This window comes from Hypanus sabinus, chromosome 13 (assembly GCF_030144855.1).
Source record: "Hypanus sabinus isolate sHypSab1 chromosome 13, sHypSab1.hap1, whole genome shotgun sequence".
Taxonomy (NCBI): Eukaryota; Metazoa; Chordata; class Chondrichthyes; order Myliobatiformes; family Dasyatidae; genus Hypanus; species Hypanus sabinus.
In genome coordinates, this window is record NC_082718.1 from 16,850,855 (window position 1) to 16,874,689 (window position 23,835).

Below are 23,835 nucleotides of genomic sequence, written 5' to 3' on the forward strand. Positions count from 1 at the left end.
ATTCAATAGTTAAGCCTCCACACCTAACGTACAGAGAAGTCCAAAGATTCACAAAACTTTGGAATAAGGAATTCTTTTCAATTAAGTGAAGAATACTAACAAACAAGAGAAAATCTTCAGATGCTGGAAATCCAAGCAACACACGAAATGCTGGAGGAGCTTAGCAGGCCAGGCAGCATCAATAGAAAAGAGTACAGTCAGTGTATTGGGCCAAGGCCCTTCAGCAGGACTGGAAAAAAAAGATGATATATTTAAAAGGCCGGGGAGGGAAGGAAGAAACACAAGATAATAGAGGGGGAGGGGTGAAGTAAAGAGCTGGGAAGTTGATTGGTGAAAGAGATACAGGGCTGGAGAAGGAGGGATCTAATAGGTGAGGACAGAAGGCCATGGAAGAAAGAAAAGGATGGAGGAGCACCAAAGGGAGGCAATGGGCAGGCAAGGAGATAAGGTGAAAGAGGGAAAGGGAGATGGGGAATGCGGGAGGGGGGGCAGTTGTGGGGAGCATTACTGGAAGTTTGAGAGATCGATGTTCATGCCATCAGGTTGGAGGCTACCAAGATGTTGTTCCTCAAACTTGAGTGTGGCATCGTTGCGACAGTAGAGGAGGCCATCAGATTGGGCAGGGGCAGTGGAATTAAAGTGAGTGGCCAGTGGGAGATCCTGCTTCTGGTGGATGGAGCATAGGTGCTTGGTGAAGTGGATTCCCAGTCTACAAAATACAGGCGGCCACAAATACAAGGAGCACCGAACACAGTAGATGACCCCAACAGACCCACAGGAGAAATGTCACCTCAAGTGGAAGGACTGTTTGGGGCCCTGAATGGTAGTGAGGGAGGAGGTGTAGGGGCAGGTGTAGCACTAGTTCCACTTGCAAGGATTAGTGCCGGGGGTGGGGGGAGATCAGTCTGGCAGGATGATTGGACAAGGGAGTTGTGTAGGAAAAGCAGAAAGTGGTGAGGGGGAGGGAAAGATGTGCTTGGTGGTGTGATCCCTTAGGAGATGGTGGATGGCCTGGAAAATTATGTGCTGGACACAGAGACTAGTTGGGTGATAGGTGAGGACAAGAGGAACCCCATCCCTAGTAGGGTGGCAGGAGAATGGAGTAATAGCAGACATGTGTGAAATGGAAGAGATGCAGTTGAGGGCAGTATTAATGGTGGAGGAAGGGAAGCCCTTTTCTTTGAAAAAGGAGGATGTCTCTTTTTCTGGAATGAAAAGTCTCATCCTGAGAACAGATGCAACAGAGACAAAGGAATTGAGAGAAAGAGATGGTGTTTTCACACGTAATAGGGTGGGAATAGGTATAGTCTAGGTAGCAGTGAGAGTCCGTGGGTTTATAATAGACATCAGTAGATAAGCTGTCTCCAGAGATGGAGACAGAGAGATCAAGAAAGGGGAGGAAGATGTTGGAAATGGACCAGGTAAATTTGAGGGCAGGGTGAAAGTTGGAGGCGAAGTTGATGAAGACTACTAACCATTTACTGTCATGTTTTGTTAGTATATATATTTGTCTGTTAATATAAAATCTACTGTGGTGTTTTTATGTCTGAACCAATAATGGGTGTAATTATTAATAGGATGTGGAGTGAATCTTGTGACCAATAATTTCATCTAATTTTAACTAAGGATTATTGTGTTACTAAGTCATTTATGTACCATGCTTCCCAGATTTATTGCTTTATGGGCGTATGAGAAATGATGATAATATTATGTGTGGGAAGATGGTGCAAAAAAAGGCATTAACTTGATACTAAATAGCTCCATCAGTGACCAACATGAGCACTAAAAGTGATAAAATTAGTGGCACTTCAGATTAATTAACTGTACATCACAGTTTGCAAAGCTATTATCATTATTACCTGTCCTGAGTGCATAACCAGAAGGGTCAAGAAAAATTATGTCACCACATTTACAGTTCAAAATTTTAGAGTGAGAGGCAGGTTCTGTTTAGACTAAATTCTATCCTCAAAGCATTTTTGTATCATATAAGGAAAATTACGTGCAAGTGATCTGCAATGGCAATGAACAAGAAACCTTAAAAACTTCCGTAAAGCAAGGGGTATACAAATGTTTTTGTTAAATTTATCACTAACTAACTGTTGGTAGAATATAATAATTGTTGTCAAAAATGTAATAATTGGGCTGTTGATTCAAGGTTGTACTGGGTATAATTTTAGAACTTTGAAATATGCAGATAGTGATTGATGAGTCAATGAAGTGTACTGTGTAGCTGAGGAAAAGCAGGTTGACAGAGGACAGAACTAGGTCACCAGAAACTGGGGGAGGACACTTGGCCCACTTTAGCTTTTTTCATCCAGAGAAAACTTAAAACTTCCCAGTTTTTATGGCTACATTTGAATGGAATCTGATTAGTAACTCTATCGTTTCCACCACCAACATGACACCTTATAGACAAATTCCCAAACCAAGACCATAACAGGTATCCAGGATGACACTTAGATGAAGAAATCTGGGAACATTACATTGTCAAAATTATATATATTAACTGAAAAATACCTATTTTCTTCCCAGTTGTGACATGGCAACTTAATTCTATGATTATGTGGGCTCTATAGGGTCAGTTTCCCTTCAATTAACCAATCAACTTGCACTCTGGTGCAGTTTCAATCTTGCAAAACACACTAATGTGTTTGTTTTGAACTTGTATCAATCAAATTTTTGCTGCCCTTTGTCAGGAACATTGCACTTACTGAACCACCAGAAATTTAATTCATGGTTATCACTTCAGTCATTTACTTCATTGACCAAAACAATACATCAAACTCATCTATTAAACCAAGCTAAAAATGAATCAGTTAACACATCTCCATTGTGGTATAGCTAGAGCTCAATCACTCATGTCTCCTATTTCACTTCTCTTGCAGATGCTATAGCTAATGTTTCTATTTAAAATGCTGGCTATTCTTTCTCCATATTCATTACTACAGTAGTTGATACACCTAACACAAGGAAATCTGCAGATGCTGGAAATTCAAACAACAACACACACAAAATGCTGGTGGAACACAACAGGCCAGGCAGCACCTATAAGGAGAAGCACTGTTGACGTTTCGGGCCGAGACCCACCTTGTGGCTTTTCCCTTTTGTTTTGTGAGTGCACTGGCTTACCTTTCCATACAAACCACTATCAACACACATATCTGTAGAGCAATGTCAAATATGACTCGCAATTTTTTTTTAGACTACTAACACCCAAACAGTCTGGAAAATGGTATTTTAGCTGATATTATTTTCCCTCTGCTTGCCAAAGTCTATTGAAATCTGTCATATTACCTCAGCCATTATTATGGTTGAGACTAGATCAGACCAGTCCTTGGTGGATTAAACTGGCTGCTGCATTTTAGGAAGATAATTAATTAGTTATAAAGCTCTATAGGACATCCTTTAAAAAGGAACTTCCAATGCCTTTCCTATACTTAAAGCATCCAAAATGCTTTTGATATGTAGCAACACATGGAGGATGCTTTTACAAATTCAAGTTGTAATTTCCATTTTTGGTTATATCTTGATTTTGTGCCAGGAGGCCTGATTTTACTTGCTCAGTATATTTTATTCAAGTGAAAACCTATGCGATGAATCTTTTGCTAAGTCTGTCCACCTGGAAATACTAATTTCTGATTAAGACTGGATCAGAGATTTAAGTGAGAGCTCACAACCATTTGAATCTTTCCTAGTACTAAACCAGAATGATTCAAACATTTCAGCTATGTAAATATATGTGCAGGTAATTGGAAAGAATGAGAGAGGGATTGTTCTTATAAAATGTCTTTCTGTAAACTTTTGGAGGTCCATGATAAAAAGCAGGAAGACTTCCAGAGCTGGTAATCAGCTTGACCTGAATGTTGCCTGCAAGTCACGCACCCAGTCAGTAAAGATCTGTTTCCTTTTCTGTTCCAGGATGTCCCAGATAATTATGTGGTGCCATCTCATCTTTTGCTTTTGAATATTTAGTTTATGCTGCTTCCCACAAGATAACCAACTTTATTAATGAGCTTCCAAAAAAAGCAAGAACAGGGAGGGAGGAGGCAACTGTTCTGAGATTCACAGCCTTTGACCCCAAGCAGTTCTCTCATTATTCTATGTAAATTAATCCCTTTAAAAAGATACCCGTACTCAGTAACTTTTTAATTTCCAGACGACTAATCCAGTCCATTCTTGTACTGTATCTGCATTCAATTGATAAGAGGATCTGTCCATGCTTATCATCTGCAGCAGCTGTACACTGCAATTGTTATTCAGAAAAAGATTAGTTGTGTACAACAGAGACACATTTACTGATATTAATGCTAATGGTCAGCCCCTCTAGCAAATGTTAAATTATTTTATCTTTAACTGAAATAAATATAAAATTCAAAATGTCTTTTCATCCTTTCATTTGGTTTATTTACTGGAGTGTGTGCCATAGCTTAATTGGTAGCAGGTATCCTCCCACTTAGGATCTCTGGATTCACGTCCCACAGAAGCTTTTAGACTGATGTTTCACCACAGCACTGAAAGTGTTTTGCACTGTCAGAGGTGTTCTTGTGTAGGTTTAAGGTTAAAGTAAAATCATTTCTACTCTTTAGGGTGGACAAAAAAGGTACAATTTCATTATTACAAATACCGAGTATCCTGGCCAACATTTATCCCTCAAATGCAAAGTCCATTGTTGTGTTACTGTTCGGGAGAGCTTACTCTACAAAATTAGACCACTGTTCTTTTTGTGTTATAAAAAGTGACTACTTCAATAGAATTTCTTTGGCTGTAAAGAACTTTGGGGCTTTTTCGTAGAGTTGTGCAGCACAGAAATGGGCCCTTTTGTCAGCAACATTCTTGCCAAACTTTGTGCCCATCTACACTAGTCTTATTTGCCTACATGATGTCCTTCTTTGCCTTGTCTATGCAAGTGCTTGTCTAAATGTCTCTTTGTGATCCCACCATCTGATTCTACCATCTTCTGTGGCTGCAAATTCCAGAAATCAACCACTTTTTGTGCAAAGAAAGCTTTCTCCTCAAATCCCCTTTGAAACTCCTTCTCCTCATATTAAATCTATGCCCTTTTATTTCTGATTCCCCTAGCGTGGATAAGAATTCTGATTGTTATATACTGTATCTCTATCAGGTCACTCCTCAGCCTTACCTTTCCCTCCAGGGAAAACAAGTCCCAAAACTAAAGTTCACCAATTCATTAATATCCTGATGAATTTTCTCTGCATTCTCTCCAACAGTAAACCCACTTCTGATGATGAGACAACCAGAACAGCAAACAATATTTCAAGTGCAATCTAATAAGTGTTTTGTAAAGTTGCAACATAACGTATCAGCTTCTATCCTTTATGTCTTGACCAATAAAGTGAGAATATCAGATGCCTTCTTCACTAGCCTATTTGCCTACAGAGTGTTGCCACTTTTAGGGAACTATAGTCTTAAATTCCAAAGTCACTCTATTCATCAGCTTTCTGTAGTGACCAACCATTTACTGTATATGTTCTACTGATTTAAAAATTGCCAAAGTGCATCATGTTGCATTTGTCAGATTGAATTCCATATGCCAAATCTCTGTCCAGCTCTTCATCTGACCTATATCCTCTGTAGACAATTTCATGTTGAAAAGAGGAGATATTTATTTAGGACAGGGGTTCCCAACTTAGGGTACTTAGGGTACTCAATGGGATTGGTCCATGGCATAAAGAAGTTTTGGAACCCCAGCTTAGGGTATGGTGAATCTTTGAAATGATCTGCTTCAGGAGGACTGTGCAATTTTTAATTACCCTGTTATAGGAAATATTGCATGAAACTGGAAAGAGTGCAAAGTAGATTTACAGGAAGTTACCAGGATTTGGGGGCCTGAATTATGGGAGAGATTGGACAGACTGGGGCTTTATTCATTGAAGTGTACAAGAGTGAGGGCTGACCTTACAGAGATGTATAAAATCATGAGGAACGGGTGTAGAAAACTAGAAGGTAAATTCTTAGGGTGAGAGGGAAAGATTTAAAAGGATCTGAAGGCCAACTTCTTCATGTAGAGGGTGGTGCATTCATGAAATGAGCTGCTAGAGGAGGTAGCTGAATCAGGTACAATAAGGACACTTGGCCAGTTATGTTAGGGCATATTTTGGAGTTAGGGTATATAGCAAATATTAATTTCAACAGCAACCAACCTTCAGATCTGAATAAGGAACAAGATTGAATTTAAAATGCAGCTCAGAACAATGTTCTTCCTGAAGCTTGTCCTGAAGTCAGCCTTTACTTGTGTGTATGCATGTCTGCTTCACTCTACACTGCAGCAAGCATGCATTGGTGTGCAACAAAATGCTAGTTGGCGGTGGGGTTTCTATGCCACTGTGTTGAGTTTCTTCGTGAGAGACATGGACAAGGAAATGCATTTCAAACATTTTTGCATGTGGGCAGGTAGATTTGACGATTTGGTTCATCTATTTCGCATCGATGTACAGACAAGGGGGAGAAGAAGCAGCCGGAAGTGCGATGCTACCAAGTGGACCAATCACAGTTGTTGTGGTCTGCATTGCCGCGATGCGTGAGTGAGTTTTTTGGGGAGGGGCATTTTACCCTACAGCATAGGGTACGTGGTACCTACAGCATAGAGGCAATGCACAAGTATAAATCATCCTTTAGAGTAAATTGCAGACCAGGAGACATCCAATTGATTGAGATGTCTGCCCAGGCATGAATGCAATCAACACCCTATTAAATGAGTATGACTCAGAGACCACAGTAATTAACTCTCATTTTGGGTGTGTTGTGGGAAGACCCAGGAATTTGGAAATTTACATGCAACTCAAAAGAAGCTTGATGAGGGTATTATAACTATAGAAGTCGTCCTTTTACCTTTGTTCTTTAACATATAAAAATGTGCTGTAATGTTGGATCGGGGAGCCTCGCTCTGGAGCGACTCCAACGGCTGTCAGCTCATGTGTGTCCCAAATAAAAACTTTTATATCAACCAGCTGCGTCTGTACGGTGTCTTGGTTCACAGTCATAACATTTGAGTGCTCATCCAGAATGTAGTGTCTGTGTATTCTTATTAAGAGTGGTATAATCTATTGTTAACCAAAAGGATCCATTAGGCTTCTTTACTAGCCATACAGGCAAGTTAGTGGCAATGTTCCCTCGAATTTGTAAAGACCGATGTGCTCAAAACTCTTGTGCTGTGCAATTTTTTGTCCAGTGATAACAACATGTGTGACCTGAGTTTTATATATAAGGTACTCATTCTAAGAGCTCGCAAAGCACTGTCAATAAGAACGTTGGTCTCCTCTGGGTTTGATTGTTTTCATTCTCGTTCATCTGCACTCTCACAAAACATACATAGCAGACCTGTAGAGGGTAATGAAGGATTTTCTCACTGGAGCTTTTACACACTATCAATATGTGACTTGTTTAATAAATAATGCTTTAAAAAGTCAAGTTTCCAAATACCACTCCACTTCTTCCCACTTGCAAATTCTCCAGCAACTTTTTCAGTGCGACAATACTCACAGGTAACACCAGTTTCTGTATTGTGCATAAAATTTCTTGTAGCTGCATGTTCCTAACCTCATGGGCTTTTGTTGTAGTAGTTTCTACTGTTTCATTAAGCCATTCCACTTCAAATGAACTAGCAGTTCTTTTTGCACTTCATGTCCTTTGCTTCTTTGGAATTCAATATAGTGAATCGATAACTTCTTTAATAAAAACTGTATAAATAAGCCATTTCTAAAATCTGTAGACAAATCATCGCCACCTCCACATTGTCAACACCGTCTGCCTCAGAAACCGGAAAAGGAAATGCTATTGTGTACAATCGTGAAATATACTTAACATGCCAACCTTTTGAGCGCAGTTTAAATTCCTTTATGTGCTGGTAGCAAAAGATGTGCACACTGAGAGGTATCATTGGTCAGTGGTTGGTGTAATCTCTTAGTATCCCCTGGTGTTCCAGTTCATTTATTATACTCAGAACAACTGTCAGTGCATCTGCTTTCATAGGATATTGTTTTTGGGGTTTTTGCAGGTCCCCTTCTACTTCTATTTTAATTGGGTTTAACTTCAGTCGACCACAATTGTGTGTGTGTGTGCTTGCACGCACACATACACATACAGACACACACACACGTATATATACTTATTTGTCCTGTGCTGCAGCTAATTCGTCCTGTTTCCTTCACCACAGCCCATCCAGTCCCTGGCTTCCCATCTATGTGCCTCTGAGACCCATCTATAAAACTTTCCTCTGTTTTTCTGACACTGTTATCTTCCTCCTGCTCTATTTCCATTTGGCATTCTTGTCCCTCCCCCTCTGTCAGGATGGTGCTTGCATAGTTCATTCCTGTGTCCCTTACTATTGTCACTGACTTGTCTTTGGGGATGAGAACTGCCTCCCAAGCTGTCAGTGACTGCTCTCAGCCTCCCTGTGTCCAGGAGCTGTACGGTGGTATGGAGGGTATGTAGTATGAGTTGTCCCATTATCACAACAGGTTCACTTACTCACACTGCCCACACTGCCCAATCTAAAGCTGCTGTGCAGTGGGGAAGTCCTGCTACAATGAGTGTCTATTTTGTTGAATAATATGCCGCGGGTCTTCTTGTGTCCCCATGGTCCTGCACCACCACTGCATTGTAATGCCCTCCCTCATCTCTGCAGTATTGGTGAAAGGGGCAAGCCACATCTAGTAACGTTCGTGCAGGGGTGGAGACCAGGGCTTTCTTGATCTGTAAAAGCCTCTTCCTCATCTGGCCCCCATCTTATTTCCTCCAGAGGGGGACTTCTCTCCTTTAATCACGGCCTGTTGCGGGGCCACTAGTGCTGAGAACCCTGGAATGAAATTACAGCAGTAATTGACATTACAGACATCACTCTCCTTACTCCCCTTACCTTTACTGGGTGAGGCATGGTGCTGATTGCAGAACGTCTGTCATCTGACGTGTCCTTCCTCCCCTGGGAAATCGTGTGGCCTAGGTACTGTCCAGTTTGCATTCCTATCTGAGCCTTGTGTGGACTGATTTTAAACCCCTCGCCTTGCAGTATCTCTAGAACACTGGCTACCACCCCGTAAGTGACCTGCTTCATCTTCTGAAACGATTAGAAGATCAGCTAAAGATAGTAAGATGGTCAACTGGTTGGGTGTTAGGTTGAGCTTTTCCAAAGTCTGCATCATGATCTTATGAAAACTCTCTGGACTATTGTGGAATCCCTGAGGTCCACACATACTGTGGCCCACCCAGGGTGAAGGCAAATCGGTCTTGGGAGTCAGGTGCCAAAGGGAGACCCCAAAATCCATTAGTGATATCGAGAACTGAGAAAATGTTATGTTCTGGAGACAGCCCATTTATTTATAGAATGAGCTGCTAAAGGAGGTAGTTGAGTGAGGTACAATAAAAATATTTAAAAGGCTCTTGGCATGGTAGATGCAGAGGGATGTGGGCCAAACATGGGCAACTAGGGTGAGCTTAGATGGGCATCTTAGATGTCATAGGTGAGTTGGGATGAAGGTCCTTCTCCATGCTGTATTACTTTGTTACCGTGGAGGCTCGGTCTTCAAGTAGAGAAAGATGGATAGATTTTTGGATATTAAAGGACAATAGAGATATTGGGTTAGTGTAAGAAAATGGTGAAGAGGTTGTAATCAGCCATGTTCATCATGAATGGCAAATCAGGCTGAAAGAGAAAGGTGGCCAACTCTTGTTCCTTATTAGTATGTTATTGAGAAAAGCTGGTGCATAGACTTAGAGCACAGGTCAGACATGATCTTAGTCAATGACAATGGCTAAGTGGCCTACTCCTGTTCCTATTTTCCTCATCTATTTTGAACAACCCATTCAGCTGCAATATTTACAAAGGGCAACCAACTAATTAAAATGAATTTTTTGTGGAAAAAATACACTATTAAATCCATTACGTTAACATGAGAAGATAAAAATGTAGATGGTTCAGATTTGCAGAAATAGACAATGAAGAGTTTACAAACAAGAGAAAATCTGCAGATGCTGGAAGTCTGAGCAAAACACACACAAAATGCTGGAGGAACTCAGCAAGCCAGGCAGCATTTATGGAAAAGAGTACAGTCAAAGTTTCCTGCTAAGACCCTTCAGCAGGAATTAGTTACAGATTATTTTACCTGTTTCCCACATTTAGAGCCAGCACAATCAATTGATATAATGTAGTTAATTTGAATATAATGATTGTTGTCAATATTGTGATGGTTTAGAAATTTCCATATGTCATAAAGTTTATCTTCTCAATAAAGAATTCTCAAATTGAACATCTTGTTAGAGCACTTACAGTGCAATAGTTATAATTTTTCACATCCTTATCTTATAACCTTCCAGTAGAAGAAATAACATGGTGGTCAAGAAGAATTTCAAGAATTATTCCAGGCAATTTCTTTGTGTTGTGTTGCTCATAAATTTTCTGTTTCTCAACTTTTATTCAAAGTAGGATCACATTTGTATTTTTAAAGAACCTTTTGCACCCAAAGAAGTATCAATGAGTTTCATCACCAAATAAATACTTTGGAAAAGTTGTCATAAGTAGTCACATTTTTTTAAAACAGTATCTGTTATGTAATTTACCCAGATCATAACAAGGGCTGGGTTGCAAACTAGTAATGAGTTTATAATTTCTTTGTGTTGCCATTTCTCTTTATTTCTGATGCATCTCTTTTTTTCCCCATTTGCTTTCGACTTCCTTTTACTTGTATTTTTTCTTATGAAGGAGGGATTAAGGTCCAGCATTAAGTATACCTTGGACTGTATTGGAAAAGATATACTGTATAGGTGTGCTTGCTTTGAGTGATGGCAAGGTGCAAGAGAATAATAACTTCTGACTGCACAACTGTTGGAGTTTTGTCATAGTAGTATATACTACATCACACGCACACCATGCATACCACACCAATGTCATAGACACATTGACTATATGTCACAGGCACCATGTACATAGAGCACGTACATGGCAATTACACCACAAAATTTCCCACAGGTGCACACCTGCTCCATGTATACACTATATGTGCCATATGTCCACACACACATACACACTTATATCATACACCCTATATGTAGTGCCATATAACACCTGTACCATGCACATTTCCTATTAACTCCAGGTACAGACACCACCTGCACCACATATACACATTCACTCACATCACCTGCAGAACACATGCACACACATCTCCCTGAAAACTGTGGGTTTCAATCACCCTTTCTACATGATGCATATTATCCACAGTGACACCAAAACATATGGCTGACATATTGTAAAAAATCAGTCAGCTTATTTAAAATGTGTTGCTTAAGACGCTTTCTTGGAACATGAAACCTCACACTCTGCTTCATTCACAAACACCAAAGACACCAAAGCATATGGTGACGTGTTGCTGAGCGCGGAAACATATTTTGGCTGCGTCGAGGGACCCTGTAGCTGGAGCTTTGCTGAGATTGGAGGCAAGCAGATTGAAGTGGTGAGTGAGATGTCACAAGAACTGTGCGACATGTAACAAGCAACAGAAGAGTCATAGGTGGGTAAACCTTCCTCTGTGTGCACGGGGCTGCAGTGGAAAGTTACCACCAGTTTTAAAACACATTTGTAATTCAGCAAAGGTAGTGCGTGGTATCCTAAAAAGAACATCTTGCACATTGCTGTGTGATCAGTCCTTTTTCTATCCTAGCTAACTTTGCCAAATTAAACACTAAATCTAAAAGTTAATCCAATAATGTGAAAAATAAAACATCTGGCATCCTGACTGGATTCTCAATCAACAGTCTGCTTCGCCTCCACAAATTAAAAAGACCTCACACTTTGCAGAAGCAAAGTTAACATGTGGCAGGTGGAATGTGATGTTGTGACATCATAGTGGGGACCTTTACTTAGTATTAAAGCAATGAAATCTCAATCCTAAAGAGCTATCCAGTACGTGTACAAGAAATCATCAATGCAAATGAGCCACTTAAATAAGACAAGAAATACTCTGCAGGTCAGGCAATGTATGTGCAAGGAGAAAAGCGGTTAATATTTCAGGATGGTGACTTTTTTTGGTCAGGATTCCTTATCGATGTTGTCTGACGCGCTTTCTGCCATTGCAGGGTTCATGTCTGATCAGCCCTTTGGATCCCAGTTCATGTGCAGCGTTGTGGCATCTCACGTCAGCCACCTTCCACAGACCAACCTCAGCTTCGTTTGGATTGCCCCACCTGCAGGCACCGGCTGCGTGAACTTCATGTGAGTAAACCCTTGATGCCGTGCATGCTAGAGATGGCTGACTGGTAAACTTTGAAATGGCTTGACTGCAAGACTGACTCTGACACTAAACCATTGAGTTATAATTAGTTGCTTTATTTTCTGGGAGCCTGAGACATACACAGCCAACACAGATTGGCTGTTGAATTCAAGACATGATAAAATACATCTGGAGCTTTTGGCCTTTAATGGGAACAGTGAAGAACAAGTGCAGTGGAGTGGAGACCGCTGTTGAATCCATGTTTGCCCTTTGGTTCCCTGCCAAATCACATTGAACTTTTATTGTGGAAGCCTTGCTAAGCCCTCCACCTACCCAACCTCCCCATCTTTATTGATTAACTCCACCTACTTCACCCACACAATTAATTTTGTCAGTGATGCACCATTAATAACTCTCGGAGACGGGAGACGAATGTTAGGCTTTTATTAGCTGCAAGAGACCATGCTTAGCAGCAAGAGACCACCACACAACATCCTGGAGACTGAGGGAGGAGCAGTGCCTCCAATCGCCTTTATACAGGGGTCTGTGGGAGGAGCCACAGGAGCAGTCAGCAGAGAGGCGTGTCCAGACAGATATATGTAGTTCACCACAGTCAGGATACAGAGAAAGACTGTTGAGCCCAGCCTGTTTAACTGCCACGGGACATCTATTGCCTAAAACTTGTTGACTCATTCTGACAATGACTTGAGATCAGTTTTTTGGCGTCGCTCAATTTGGATCAGTTTGGAATTTGTTCCTTTGGCTCTGTGGAGGATGGAGCAAGGGCCGCGGTTTCTTACTACCCTCTTGCTGAGTTTTGCAGGAAGTAAATGTCCTCAACATGCTCCACCAATGTCTCATCAGGTAACATTATTGAGAAACCAATGAAGTCAAGTGAATTGAACCTTTCATGGTCTAGACGTGAAGTGCATATTTCCCCGGATAAAAGCCTCCAGGCATCCACAGCCTGGTTCCATCCAGGCATAATACTTTGAAAAGACTTCTCCCCAACAATTTCCAAACCCTCCCCAAAGTTATCTAAGTATCAACAGCCTGAGAGCCATAATCTGCTGCTCCTCCTGCTATCCTGCTGGTTTCCATGAAAAAAATAACAAGCAACTGACTAATGCCAATAAATAAGGCAAAGAAACTCTGTGAGACATCTGCCACAAACATCTGCCCTGGAGCACCATTAACCCACTGACTTCATGAAGATAGGTTATATCATTCATTATCTCTAACTTTATTTCAAAGCAGTTTTTTTCCTGCAGATCAACCTGAAATATTCTTAACACCAGTTTTTCTCATCTAGTGGTGACAAAAGAATAAAAAACTTTATTCTTAAAGTTATATTTATATAATAAATATATATAAAACACACACACACACACACACACACCACCCCGCCCCCCGCCCCCAACCTGAGGATGTGAACTCTTCTCTCCATGAGGACATTTACAGCAGCAGGTGCAGAAAGAAGGCCTGGAAGATCATCGAGGACATCCGTCACCCCAACCATAAACTGTTTCAGCTGCTTCTGCCTAGCAAACGGTACTGCAGCATTAAGGCCAGGACCAACAGGTTATGAGACAGCTTCTTTCTACAGATCATTTAACTTATAAATTCATATGTCTGTACATTGTGATAGAGTCATAATGCAAAGTTTTTTACTCCCTCACATTGTGGGATGTATGTAATACGTATAGATGTATATACGTTTGTGTGCGTGTGCATGCGTGATATATATATATTGTGAGAGGAGAGAAGGGAATACATGAATATGTAATTAAATTGAGGTTTAACAATAGGAAGACTAAAATTTTGCAATGCTTTAGAAAGGGACAAAAGATAAATCAATTAAGGTAAAATTTGTTAAGGTAGTAAGACTAAGTATGAGGAGGTGATGGATGTAAATAAAGCCTGGTGTTTAAACTTGAAATACCAGCTTGCTATTTTTGATTTAAAAACAACATTTGTTGGGAATACTCAACAGGCCAGGTGGGACTTGCGGTGACGGAAACTGGATTAGCATGTCCAAAACCATTGATAAGTAGATGAGGGTTTGATAGAGAAATGAAAGATTGTTGCAGAGTGCACAGCAGCACGTTTCATAGCTACCTATCTGTGCATAGACGACAGCATGAATGGTCAGATTATCCATGTGGTCTGTAGGTTTGATCTTAATTCACTCGGCCTGTGGTCTCGGTGCAGACTAAAGTCTGCCGTGCTTGACAGGAGAGCAGGACTACTCAGGGAGAGTACAACTTTTTGGTGTAGATCAGAATCAGTGTGATACAGCTCAGTTGTCCAGCTTTATTTTTCATTAGAACTGAAAATAAAAATTAGAAAGAAGATAAGTTGCAGCATTTAGATAAGGTGGTGAGGTGGGGAATGCGATGAGTGGAAGAACAAAGCGAAGATCTGTGGCAGCATGGAGATTGAATGTACATATGAGGTAGGGAATGAATAAAAATGTGAAGAATGAAATTACTAGAAGAGGAGTAAGTGAAAAAAATATATTGCTGGAAATGACCCAGGCTCTGAAGCAATTCGATAGCCATCATCAGTGCAACAGTGCCTGAAATCAAAATTGTGGTGGTACTTCAGCAGGTGAAGTCTATGTGGTTTAGCCTCCGTCCATGAAGTACTATATAAAAATGACATGTTGTGATTAGATAGATTTTGAAGGAGTACAACAGTTTGGTCAGCCACTGGCATTGACCTGTAACTACTATTGAGAAGTGAACTATACAAATATGAATCATTTACCAAAGAGAGCTTCATTCAATCCTGTCTTCAAGCGCTAGATTCCAGTGGATGGGGCACTGTATTTCCTGGAGTTTATGAATGCCCAGTGTACATTCCAAGATGCTTTCTACCCCTCAGATTGTAGCATTTGTCTCTGGGAGAATTACTGACAGCAGCAATGATCTCGAAAAAGAAAAGAAAAACAATTAACACAAAGACTCAGGAGAGCTTATATGCTATCAGCAGTATGCATATTCTTCATTTGGAGCCCTAAAGGTGGACTCAGCTTCACTCTTCATTGTATGGCAACTATGGAAACCCTGGATAATTAGTTAAACTGCAGATTATTTACATTGTACAGTTAGACTCTGTAGAATGTTAGAGAGTGCACAGGGAGGCAAAATGATGCTCCTTCACCACAGCTCCCCACCCTGCCTGAAGTCCATTCTGTTCTCATTTTCCTAAAACACGCTGCTCAAAAACTGTACTCCATTTCTAAGTCAAAGTGGAGTTTATTGTTATCCACACAAGCACATACACGTATGCACAGGTGCAATGTAAAACTCGCAATAGCATCACAGGCACAAATGTACAGATACATAACCTTCACAAATTAATCATAAATTATGCACAATTTTACAAGGTTGCAACACAATTAGAATAAAACATTTTGAGCTGCCGACCCTCTCCACTGCTGATCCCCCAATGCAGACTGACACATGTTTGCCCTCCCTGCCCCCTCCTGAAGTCGACAATCCACTCTTTGCTGGCGTTGAGCGAGATGCTGTTGTTTCAGCACCACTCAACTTGGTGTGTCCTTTCTTGCTGACCATCGTCACCTGTGATTTATCCAACAACAGGAGTGGTGTCAGCGAATTTGAAGATGGCATTGGTACTGTGTTCATCCTTGTAAATCTCCCTGCACCCTTTCTATGGTTTCCACGTCCTTCCAGTAGTGAGGCGACCAGAACTGAGCGCAGTACTCCAAGTGGGGTCTGACCAGGGTCCTATATAGCTGCAACATTACCTCTCAGCTCCTAAACTCAATCCCACAGTTGATGAAAGCCAATACACCGTATGCCTTCTTAACCACAGAGCCAACCTGTGTGGCAGCTTTGAGAGTCCTATAGATCCTCCACACTGCCAAGAGTCTTGCCATTACTGCTATATTCTGCCATCATATTTGACCTACCAAAATGAACCACCTCACACTTATCTGGGTTGAACTCCATCTGCCACTTTTCAGCCCAGTTTTGTGTCCTATCAATGACCTGCTGTAACCTCTGACAGCCCTCCACACTATCCACAACACACCCAACTGTTGTGTCATCAGCAAATTTACTAACCCATCCCTCCACTTCCTCATCCAGGTCATTTATAAAAAATCACAAAGAGTAAGGGTCCCAGAACAGATCCCTGAGGCACTCCACTGGTCACCGGAAATTCCACCAGTCCCCTGCCATCCACTAGGCTCTGCCTGAACCCACCGAGCTAGGCCACTATACCCTACCATGTTCCGGCTTATGCTGCGTAGAGCTCTGGTCCGATATTGGGCCGGTTCCCTCTACACTGTGCCGGTATCGGACCCAACAAAACTCACTCTTTTCAAATCCAACTCAAATTTAATTCAACTAGTTTAGTCGTGCCTAGAGCCAATTCCTGCCAAAGCAAGGACCGAGACCTACTACAGCTTGCCTATCACCATGAAAGGGCTAGAGTAGATGCAATCTCACTGGCTCTCCACGGCCTTGGACCACCTGGACAATAGTAATACCTATGTCAGTCTGCTGTTTATTGACTAGCTCAGAGTTCAACACAATCATATCCCCTGGTCTAATCAACAAGCTCTGAAACCTGGGACTCTGCACCTCCCTTTGCTATTGGACTCTTGATTTCCTCACTGGGAGGCCACAGTCTGTAAAGATCAGAAACAACATCTCCACCTCGCTGATAATCAACGCTGGTGTACCTCAAGGATGTGTGCTTAGCCCACTGCTCGACCGTCTCTACACCCATGAGGGAGAGAACACCATCTATAAATTTGTCAAGGATGCAACTGTTGTTGGTAGAATTTCAGATGGTAACAAGAAGGCGTACAGCAACGAGATAAATCAGCTGGTTCAGTGGAGTCCCTGCAACAACTTGGCACTCAAACTCAGTAAGACCAGGGAATTGATTGTGGACTTCAAGAAAGGGAAAGCAAGGGAATACACTAGTCCTCACTCATCGAGCAGTTTCAAGTTGCTGGGTGTCAGTTTCTCTGAGGATCTATCCTGCGTCAAGCATCATGCAGGGCATGTCCTCTTCTCATTGTCACTGTCAATGAGGTACAGGAGCCTGAAGGCTCGCATGCATGTTTCAGGAACAGCTTCTTCCCCTCTGCCATCATATTGCTGAATGGACAGTGAAACCATGAACACTACCTCAGTACTTTTTATTCTCTTTTTGCACTACTTATTTACATTTTTATATATATACTTATTATTATAATGTATAGTTTTTATTACTATGCATTGCTATTGCAAAGCAAAAAAATTCACGACATATGCCAGTGATATGAAACCTGATTCTGAGGACATCATGGAGAAACAAACTATGACAGGGAATTCCAGTTAATGAATTTATTCTTAAGCGTTTGCTTTTTTATGTATTTTCAAATCTTTTAAAATCCAAATCTGACATCACCTCTTTTGTACATTTGGATTTAATTCAACTTCCTTTTCCTTTATTTAAAAAAAACAGTCTGGTGTCTTGTCTCAGGGGAATGGTAGCATGGTGATTATATCACTGACTATTGGACCAGAGACAAATAAGTTCAAATCCCAACACAACAATTTAGGTAGATTAAATGCATCTGGAGTAAATCGTTTCAATAATGGTTGCCATGAAATGATCAGATTGTTGTTAAATTCCTATCTGGTCCATCAGTTTTCCCTTATTTAGTCCATCTATCATGGCATGCAGAAGGATGGGACACAGACCATCTTCTAATTCCCAATGATCCGTAAGCATGTTTCAGGACAAATGTAATCTTTGGTAAATACCCTTGGCTATACGTGACACCAGACCCACCTATTTAGTTTCTCTTTATTGCCCTCTGAAAAGGTCTAGAAAGGGGAATTGGAACTGATCAATGAATGTTGGTCTTGCTAGCCATGCCAACATCCCAGTCAGAACTAAACAGCAATGCAAATTCATCAACTGGACTTTTCAATTTGACTGGACCTTGTAACAGTTCCTGTAAACAAATGTATGATCAACATAATCAGAATTCTATGTTAGACCCTCATTACAGGGAATAATGAATTCCACAAAGTATTCAGCCTTTTATTTTCAATAGTTTCTCAACACCTACACCTTCCTGGCAGGTACTAAACAGTTTAGATGTTTAACAACAGAGAAAAAACAGTGAAGTACAGAAAAGTAGTAACAAGAAGGGCTGTATGATCTATGACAGACATGTTCACATCTCATGTTTTTTTCGTGAGTGTGAATAAGCTGTACATTATCTTCAGACATTTCAAGTACCTTAAACTTTTGCGAGTTATTTAATGTGTGGCAGCCATCACAGGGAGATATTTGGACTAAAGCCAGGCTAGCAGTTTGATACTTTAAGTGTGTTTTGTGGAAGATTAAAATAAATTGCTGTTAGTCTTTTACAAAAACCATTTGTTGACTATTTTATAGTCCTTGAAACAGCTATCTGTTGTGTGATCACTCTGCCAATTTAAACACTGCTTTTGTTATTAACGGGTTCAAAATCTACACAGTTAAAGGAAAAATGAAAATATAATAATAACTCATCAAGCTATAAAACACTATAAGGGTCCAACAACCTATTTTCTTCATAAGATGGTAAAAGGAGTACATGCAGGTATGCAATGTAATTGTTATTTGTATCCACTGTTCACTCTTAAAGGAGATGTATTTACTCAAAAAAACACCATGTAATTTTCTCATGTATAACTGCAGCATTGTTTTTATTGATATTTTTGTGGGGGTGGGGTGGAATTGAGCTGTCACTGACAAGACCAGCAATTACTTCTCATTTCTCTTTGCCCTTGAGAATGCTTCATGAACCACTGCCATTCTTTTGCTGAAGGTGCTTCCACTGTGCTATTGAAGAGCTGCTAATATGTGTCCAAGTCAGATTGGAGTGTGACTTGCTGCTAGTGGTATTCCCTGCTGCTCTTTGGAGGAGGTGTTAGTTAAGTAACCTGGGCAAATACAGTTCATTTTGTAGATAGTACATACTGCTGCCAGTGTGCGCTGGTGGTGGAGCAAACTAATGTTTGGGGTGGTGATTAAGGTGCTTTGACCCAGATGGTGTTATAAAAGCTTCTTGAAAGCTTTTGGTGCTTTGCTCATCCAAGCAAGTGGAGAGTATTTTGTCAAATCCTGACATACGCCTTGTAAATGATGGAAAGGGTTCAGGGTGTCGGTACTGTTATCCATTGCAGGATATCTAGCTTCTCGTCTGTAACCGAGGCACCTGTGTGGCTGGTGCAGTTGAATTTCTGGTGAACAGAGATGGCCAGGATGTTACTGTGGCTGAGTTGGTGAAGATAAAGCTATTAAACGTCAGTGGTAGGTGTCTAGGCTTTCTCTTGTTGGAGATGGCTGTTGCCTGGCGTTTCTGTGGCATAGATGTTACTTGCCCACGCCCGAATGTCGTTGTCGACTTCAGATTTATCAGGCCTCTTCGCTGCCACTCTCGTTCAAACATTATCTTCAACTCAAGGCTGGTCATTCTCACCTCCAGAATTCAGCTCTTTGCTACAAGTTTGGCTAAGGTCTGGGATGAAGTGATTGCGACAAAACACAAATTGGGCATCACTGAGTAGATGCTAGTTAATAGCCCTGCTGATAGCATATTCCATCCCTTTGCTGAAGGTGAGACTATTTAAGTGGCAATTAGTTAGACTGGATTCATTCTGCGTTTTTGAACAGAGAGGACCTAGACAATTTTCCATATTGGCACCTGGATGCTAGTATTGTAACTTTAGTAGAACAGTTTGGTCCTGGAGCATAAGGCTTCAGTATTCCAAATGGCAAGTGGTCTGGTCCTCTGGTCTTTGTTGTTTCAACACTCTCAACTATTTGACAATACCATGTTAAGTCACCGCCTGCACAAAGGAATTACGTTTTTGTAGGGTGTCCTGAAATGAACACTTATCAGACCTTTTTTCTATCGTGACCAGAATGGATCTGTAATGTGGAATGTGCATTAGTCCTGTGGGCTCATAATTGAGCCATTATCACTACCTCTCTGTTTAAGCAATGTGTTGCAACAGAAAGTTACCTATTGAAAATAAAAATGCTTACAGAATATTCTGTTTTATATAAGTAAAACCATTGCTGTTTCCAGGCATGGCAGACCCCCTCCAAATTGGAGTGATTTTTAATCTGCTGCCAACTCCAGTGATGTAGCAATGTGCCTCAAAAGTGCCTGTAGCAATAGGAAAACATGGTAATATAGCGGTCAGCAAAACGCTATTCCTGCACCAGCTGTAAGATCAGGGTTCAATTCCTGCCGTTGTCTGTAAGGAGTTTGTACGTTCTCCCTTGACCGCGTGGGTTTCCGCCTACATTCCAAAGACACGCAACTAGGTTTAGTGAGCTGTAGGCATGCTGTGTCAATGCCAAGAGCATGGCAATATCTACGGCTGCCATAGCACAATCCTTGATGATTTGATTTGACACAAACAAAGCATTTCACTGTATGTTTCGATGCATGTGTGAGAAATAAGTTTAATCTCTAATCTGGAAATGCACAGCTGTTTAAAACCTGTAAAGCCAACTTCAATTTCTGCACACAGAACTGCTACAGATATTTGGGGATGGTCCATATGTTAGTAGTTTGTTTTCTGCTGCCACTTCTGTAATCAGTGCTCTGGAATCTCGGAATACGGTGATCTTTTACAAGAGTATCTAGCTGCTTCCACTCTTGCATGCAAAGAAACTCCCATTTGTCATTTCTGCAAAGGTCTCATTTACATTGCAGGGTCATCACCGAAGTCAAGGCTGTCATACAATAGTCAAATGAATTTTCTTCATCCATTTCAATCCTTCCAATGCAATCATCCTGTTAAGCTACTAAAATTAACTGTCCTTTTCTGAAGTGAAATAATTGTATAATCTAAAAGCTGACGCAGTAATCAAATAGCTGCAGTTGACACAATTCTGTCTACCAAATGAAACATGCACATCCCATTTTACTGGCAATGAGCTTACAGCATGTTGAGAATGGTTTTGCAATCACACGCCTGGACTTTGATTTCCAGCTAATTTTGTTTTCTTTTTTTGAGAATACACAGTAAGGAGTTTTTTAGCCATAATTTTGGGATGAAAAAAGTATTTTCCATGACAGTACTAGTCAAGGCCAGGTGAAAAGAGAGACATCAGAAATTTTAAAAAGATACTGCCAGCAATATAAAGAAATACAGGTGTGCTGCCATTGCGACTATTGGAGATAACCAGTGGTGCAATTCAAGAGAACTAGTAGGACTATAGAACATTGAAATCTACAGTATGTTACAGGCCCTTCAGCTCACAATGTTGTGCTGACTATGTAACCTACTCCAGAAACTGCCTAGAATTACCCTACTACTACCGGAGATGTGGTGTAAAAAGTAGTTAGTTTTAAAATCATCCAAAATTTCAAAATTAAAATGATGAATAATGCAATGATCAAATAAAATAAATTATACATACCAAGTTAATCAGCAATTATGTATCTCACAGAGAAGATGAATGAGTTATAAGAACCAAGGAGAAATTATGCAAGAATACATTTTGACAAAAATGCCATTATAGTTTGAGTGAGGCGGACATTGAATAATAAAATAAATCATGAAGACTTAGTATTTTTAATGTAGTGGTAATTTTTCTAAAACTGGACTTGTAGCGGGGTACCTCACCCAGTCAAATTACTGGATAGAAATTTTGAAAACAGACTATCTAGACTATGGCACTGCCCAAAAGGGACCAATTGCACTGTGCTTTCAAGGGCGAGGGTGTTCACGTCAAAATCATTTTTCTGACTGTGAATAATGCATAATAGATCAGCTCATGTTGGAATTTGTGAATAAGGAAAGGAAATTAAGGAATGAAATTGGAAATTGTTAGGGAAATGAATCCATACTCTATATTCAGTTGGGCAATTTTCGTAAGGCAACCCTGTTGATTTATTGTTGTTTAAATTTTTTATTGTTTAGTTAAAGCTGTGAAGTCACAAGGTCTAAGGTTCAATTACCCCTGAAGATAACTGGGCTGGTCATGATTCAGGATGGTAGCACTACATTGCCCAATATATTGCTGGAAAATCCATTGAGTGCAAAGTTGAATGATGTGTGTGCACTTGTGGTGGAACCTGCCTATGTGCGGAGTCCAACAACAAACCCACAAGCACGGAGCAGGAGCACATTAGTCTTAGTCCCAGGCAGCTGCCTAAGAAGAAAAACCTAGCCAGGTTATTTCTTTTGAATCTGTTAATAGCACAGAGAAAGCAGAAGTAATCCGCTCCTGTGCTTGATTAGAATGCAGTAACGTTTGCACAGTGTGGATAGTAAAGCATTGAAATGCAGTTCTGATGCTGTGCCTATGTCCCTTGGAGGCAACACATGATAGTTCTGATCTTATTGCTAACCTCACTTAAAAATAAAGTTGGGATTGAGCTCAATTTTATTAAATCATTGTGGTCTAAGTCTGGATATGCAGTACATACTGATTCATTCCTTTCAAGAACAGATCAAGCAGTAGAAATTTATAATGTTTATTTGGGAATATAGTCCATTGTTCAAATCATTTTATTGTTCTGAAAGCTGAACATGAAAAAGCATTTAACGAGATGCTTTGTTAAATTTTGCATCAATCTAGATGGAATGTTGCTCAGTGACTGCTGATGATTACTGACACCTCTATTCTTCTGTTTGAAGCAGGCAGCTGTTGTTATTTATGTGCACAATATGAAAGGGACAATTAAGTAAAATCAGCAAGGCTACAGGCAAGCAAATCCACTTAGTTTTCAATTGAATGCTTAGTCAATTGCTAAAAAAAAGCTCACCATAGACCATAGCAAGTAACAATCATAAACAATTGAAATATTTAGAAATGTTGAAGTCTGCATATATTCTCAGAGAATTATCCATTTGTTGAAATTACAGTTTAGTTTCCTTTGCTGGGTATCTCCTCCTTACACTGAGTCCTGATAAATAGTCACAGCCCAGAACGTCGACTATTGCTTTGCCTCCACAGAAGCTGCTTGACTTCCTTCTGCAGTTGTTTTTGCATCAGGACCCAGCATGCAGTTTGTTGCATCTCCATTAAGCTTCCCTTCCTTGTGTAGAAAACAGATACTGGTGTTTTCAGATGAGCAGTCGCTAACCGAGGTTACATTAATAAGCCACACTCCATTTTATTAGAATAATCACAATGAATATTTTCCTGTTATTTCTGCATTTTACAGTTCTCCATTCCTTCAGTTCTAGTCAAAAAAGACTCAGGATTCCAGGATGATGAATGTATTTATAACGACTCTGCTGGAAAAACAAGCATATTGACAAATGACACACCTAACCGATCTAAGACACTAGAGACTCTGCAGATGCTGGAGATCTTGAGTGACACACGCAATGCTGGAGGAACTCAATAAGTCAGGTAGCATCTATGATTAGGGGAATAAATGATTTGGGCCAAGATCTTTCTTCAGGACTGGAAAGAAAGGGGCAGAAGCCGGAATAAGAGGGTTGGGGTGTGGTGACAGAGATGGAGTATAGCTGTCAGGTGACAGGTGGGACTAGGTGAGGGGGAAATTGGTGGGGGAAGATGAAGTAAGAAGCCAGGAGGTGATTGTTGGAAGATGTAA

At 40.6% G+C, this 23,835-nt stretch overlaps 1 protein-coding gene across 1 annotated transcript in view; it reads left to right on the plus strand.

Annotated features, from left to right (window-relative positions):
- The window catches only part of reln (reelin), a 307,273-nt gene that overhangs the window by 53,817 nt on the left and 229,621 nt on the right, over positions 1–23,835 (plus strand). The window contains exon 3 of the mRNA XM_059987188.1: positions 12,088–12,223. Within this exon, the coding sequence (XP_059843171.1) occupies positions 12,088–12,223 (136 nt within the window). The remainder of the gene's footprint in view (positions 1–12,087; positions 12,224–23,835) is intronic.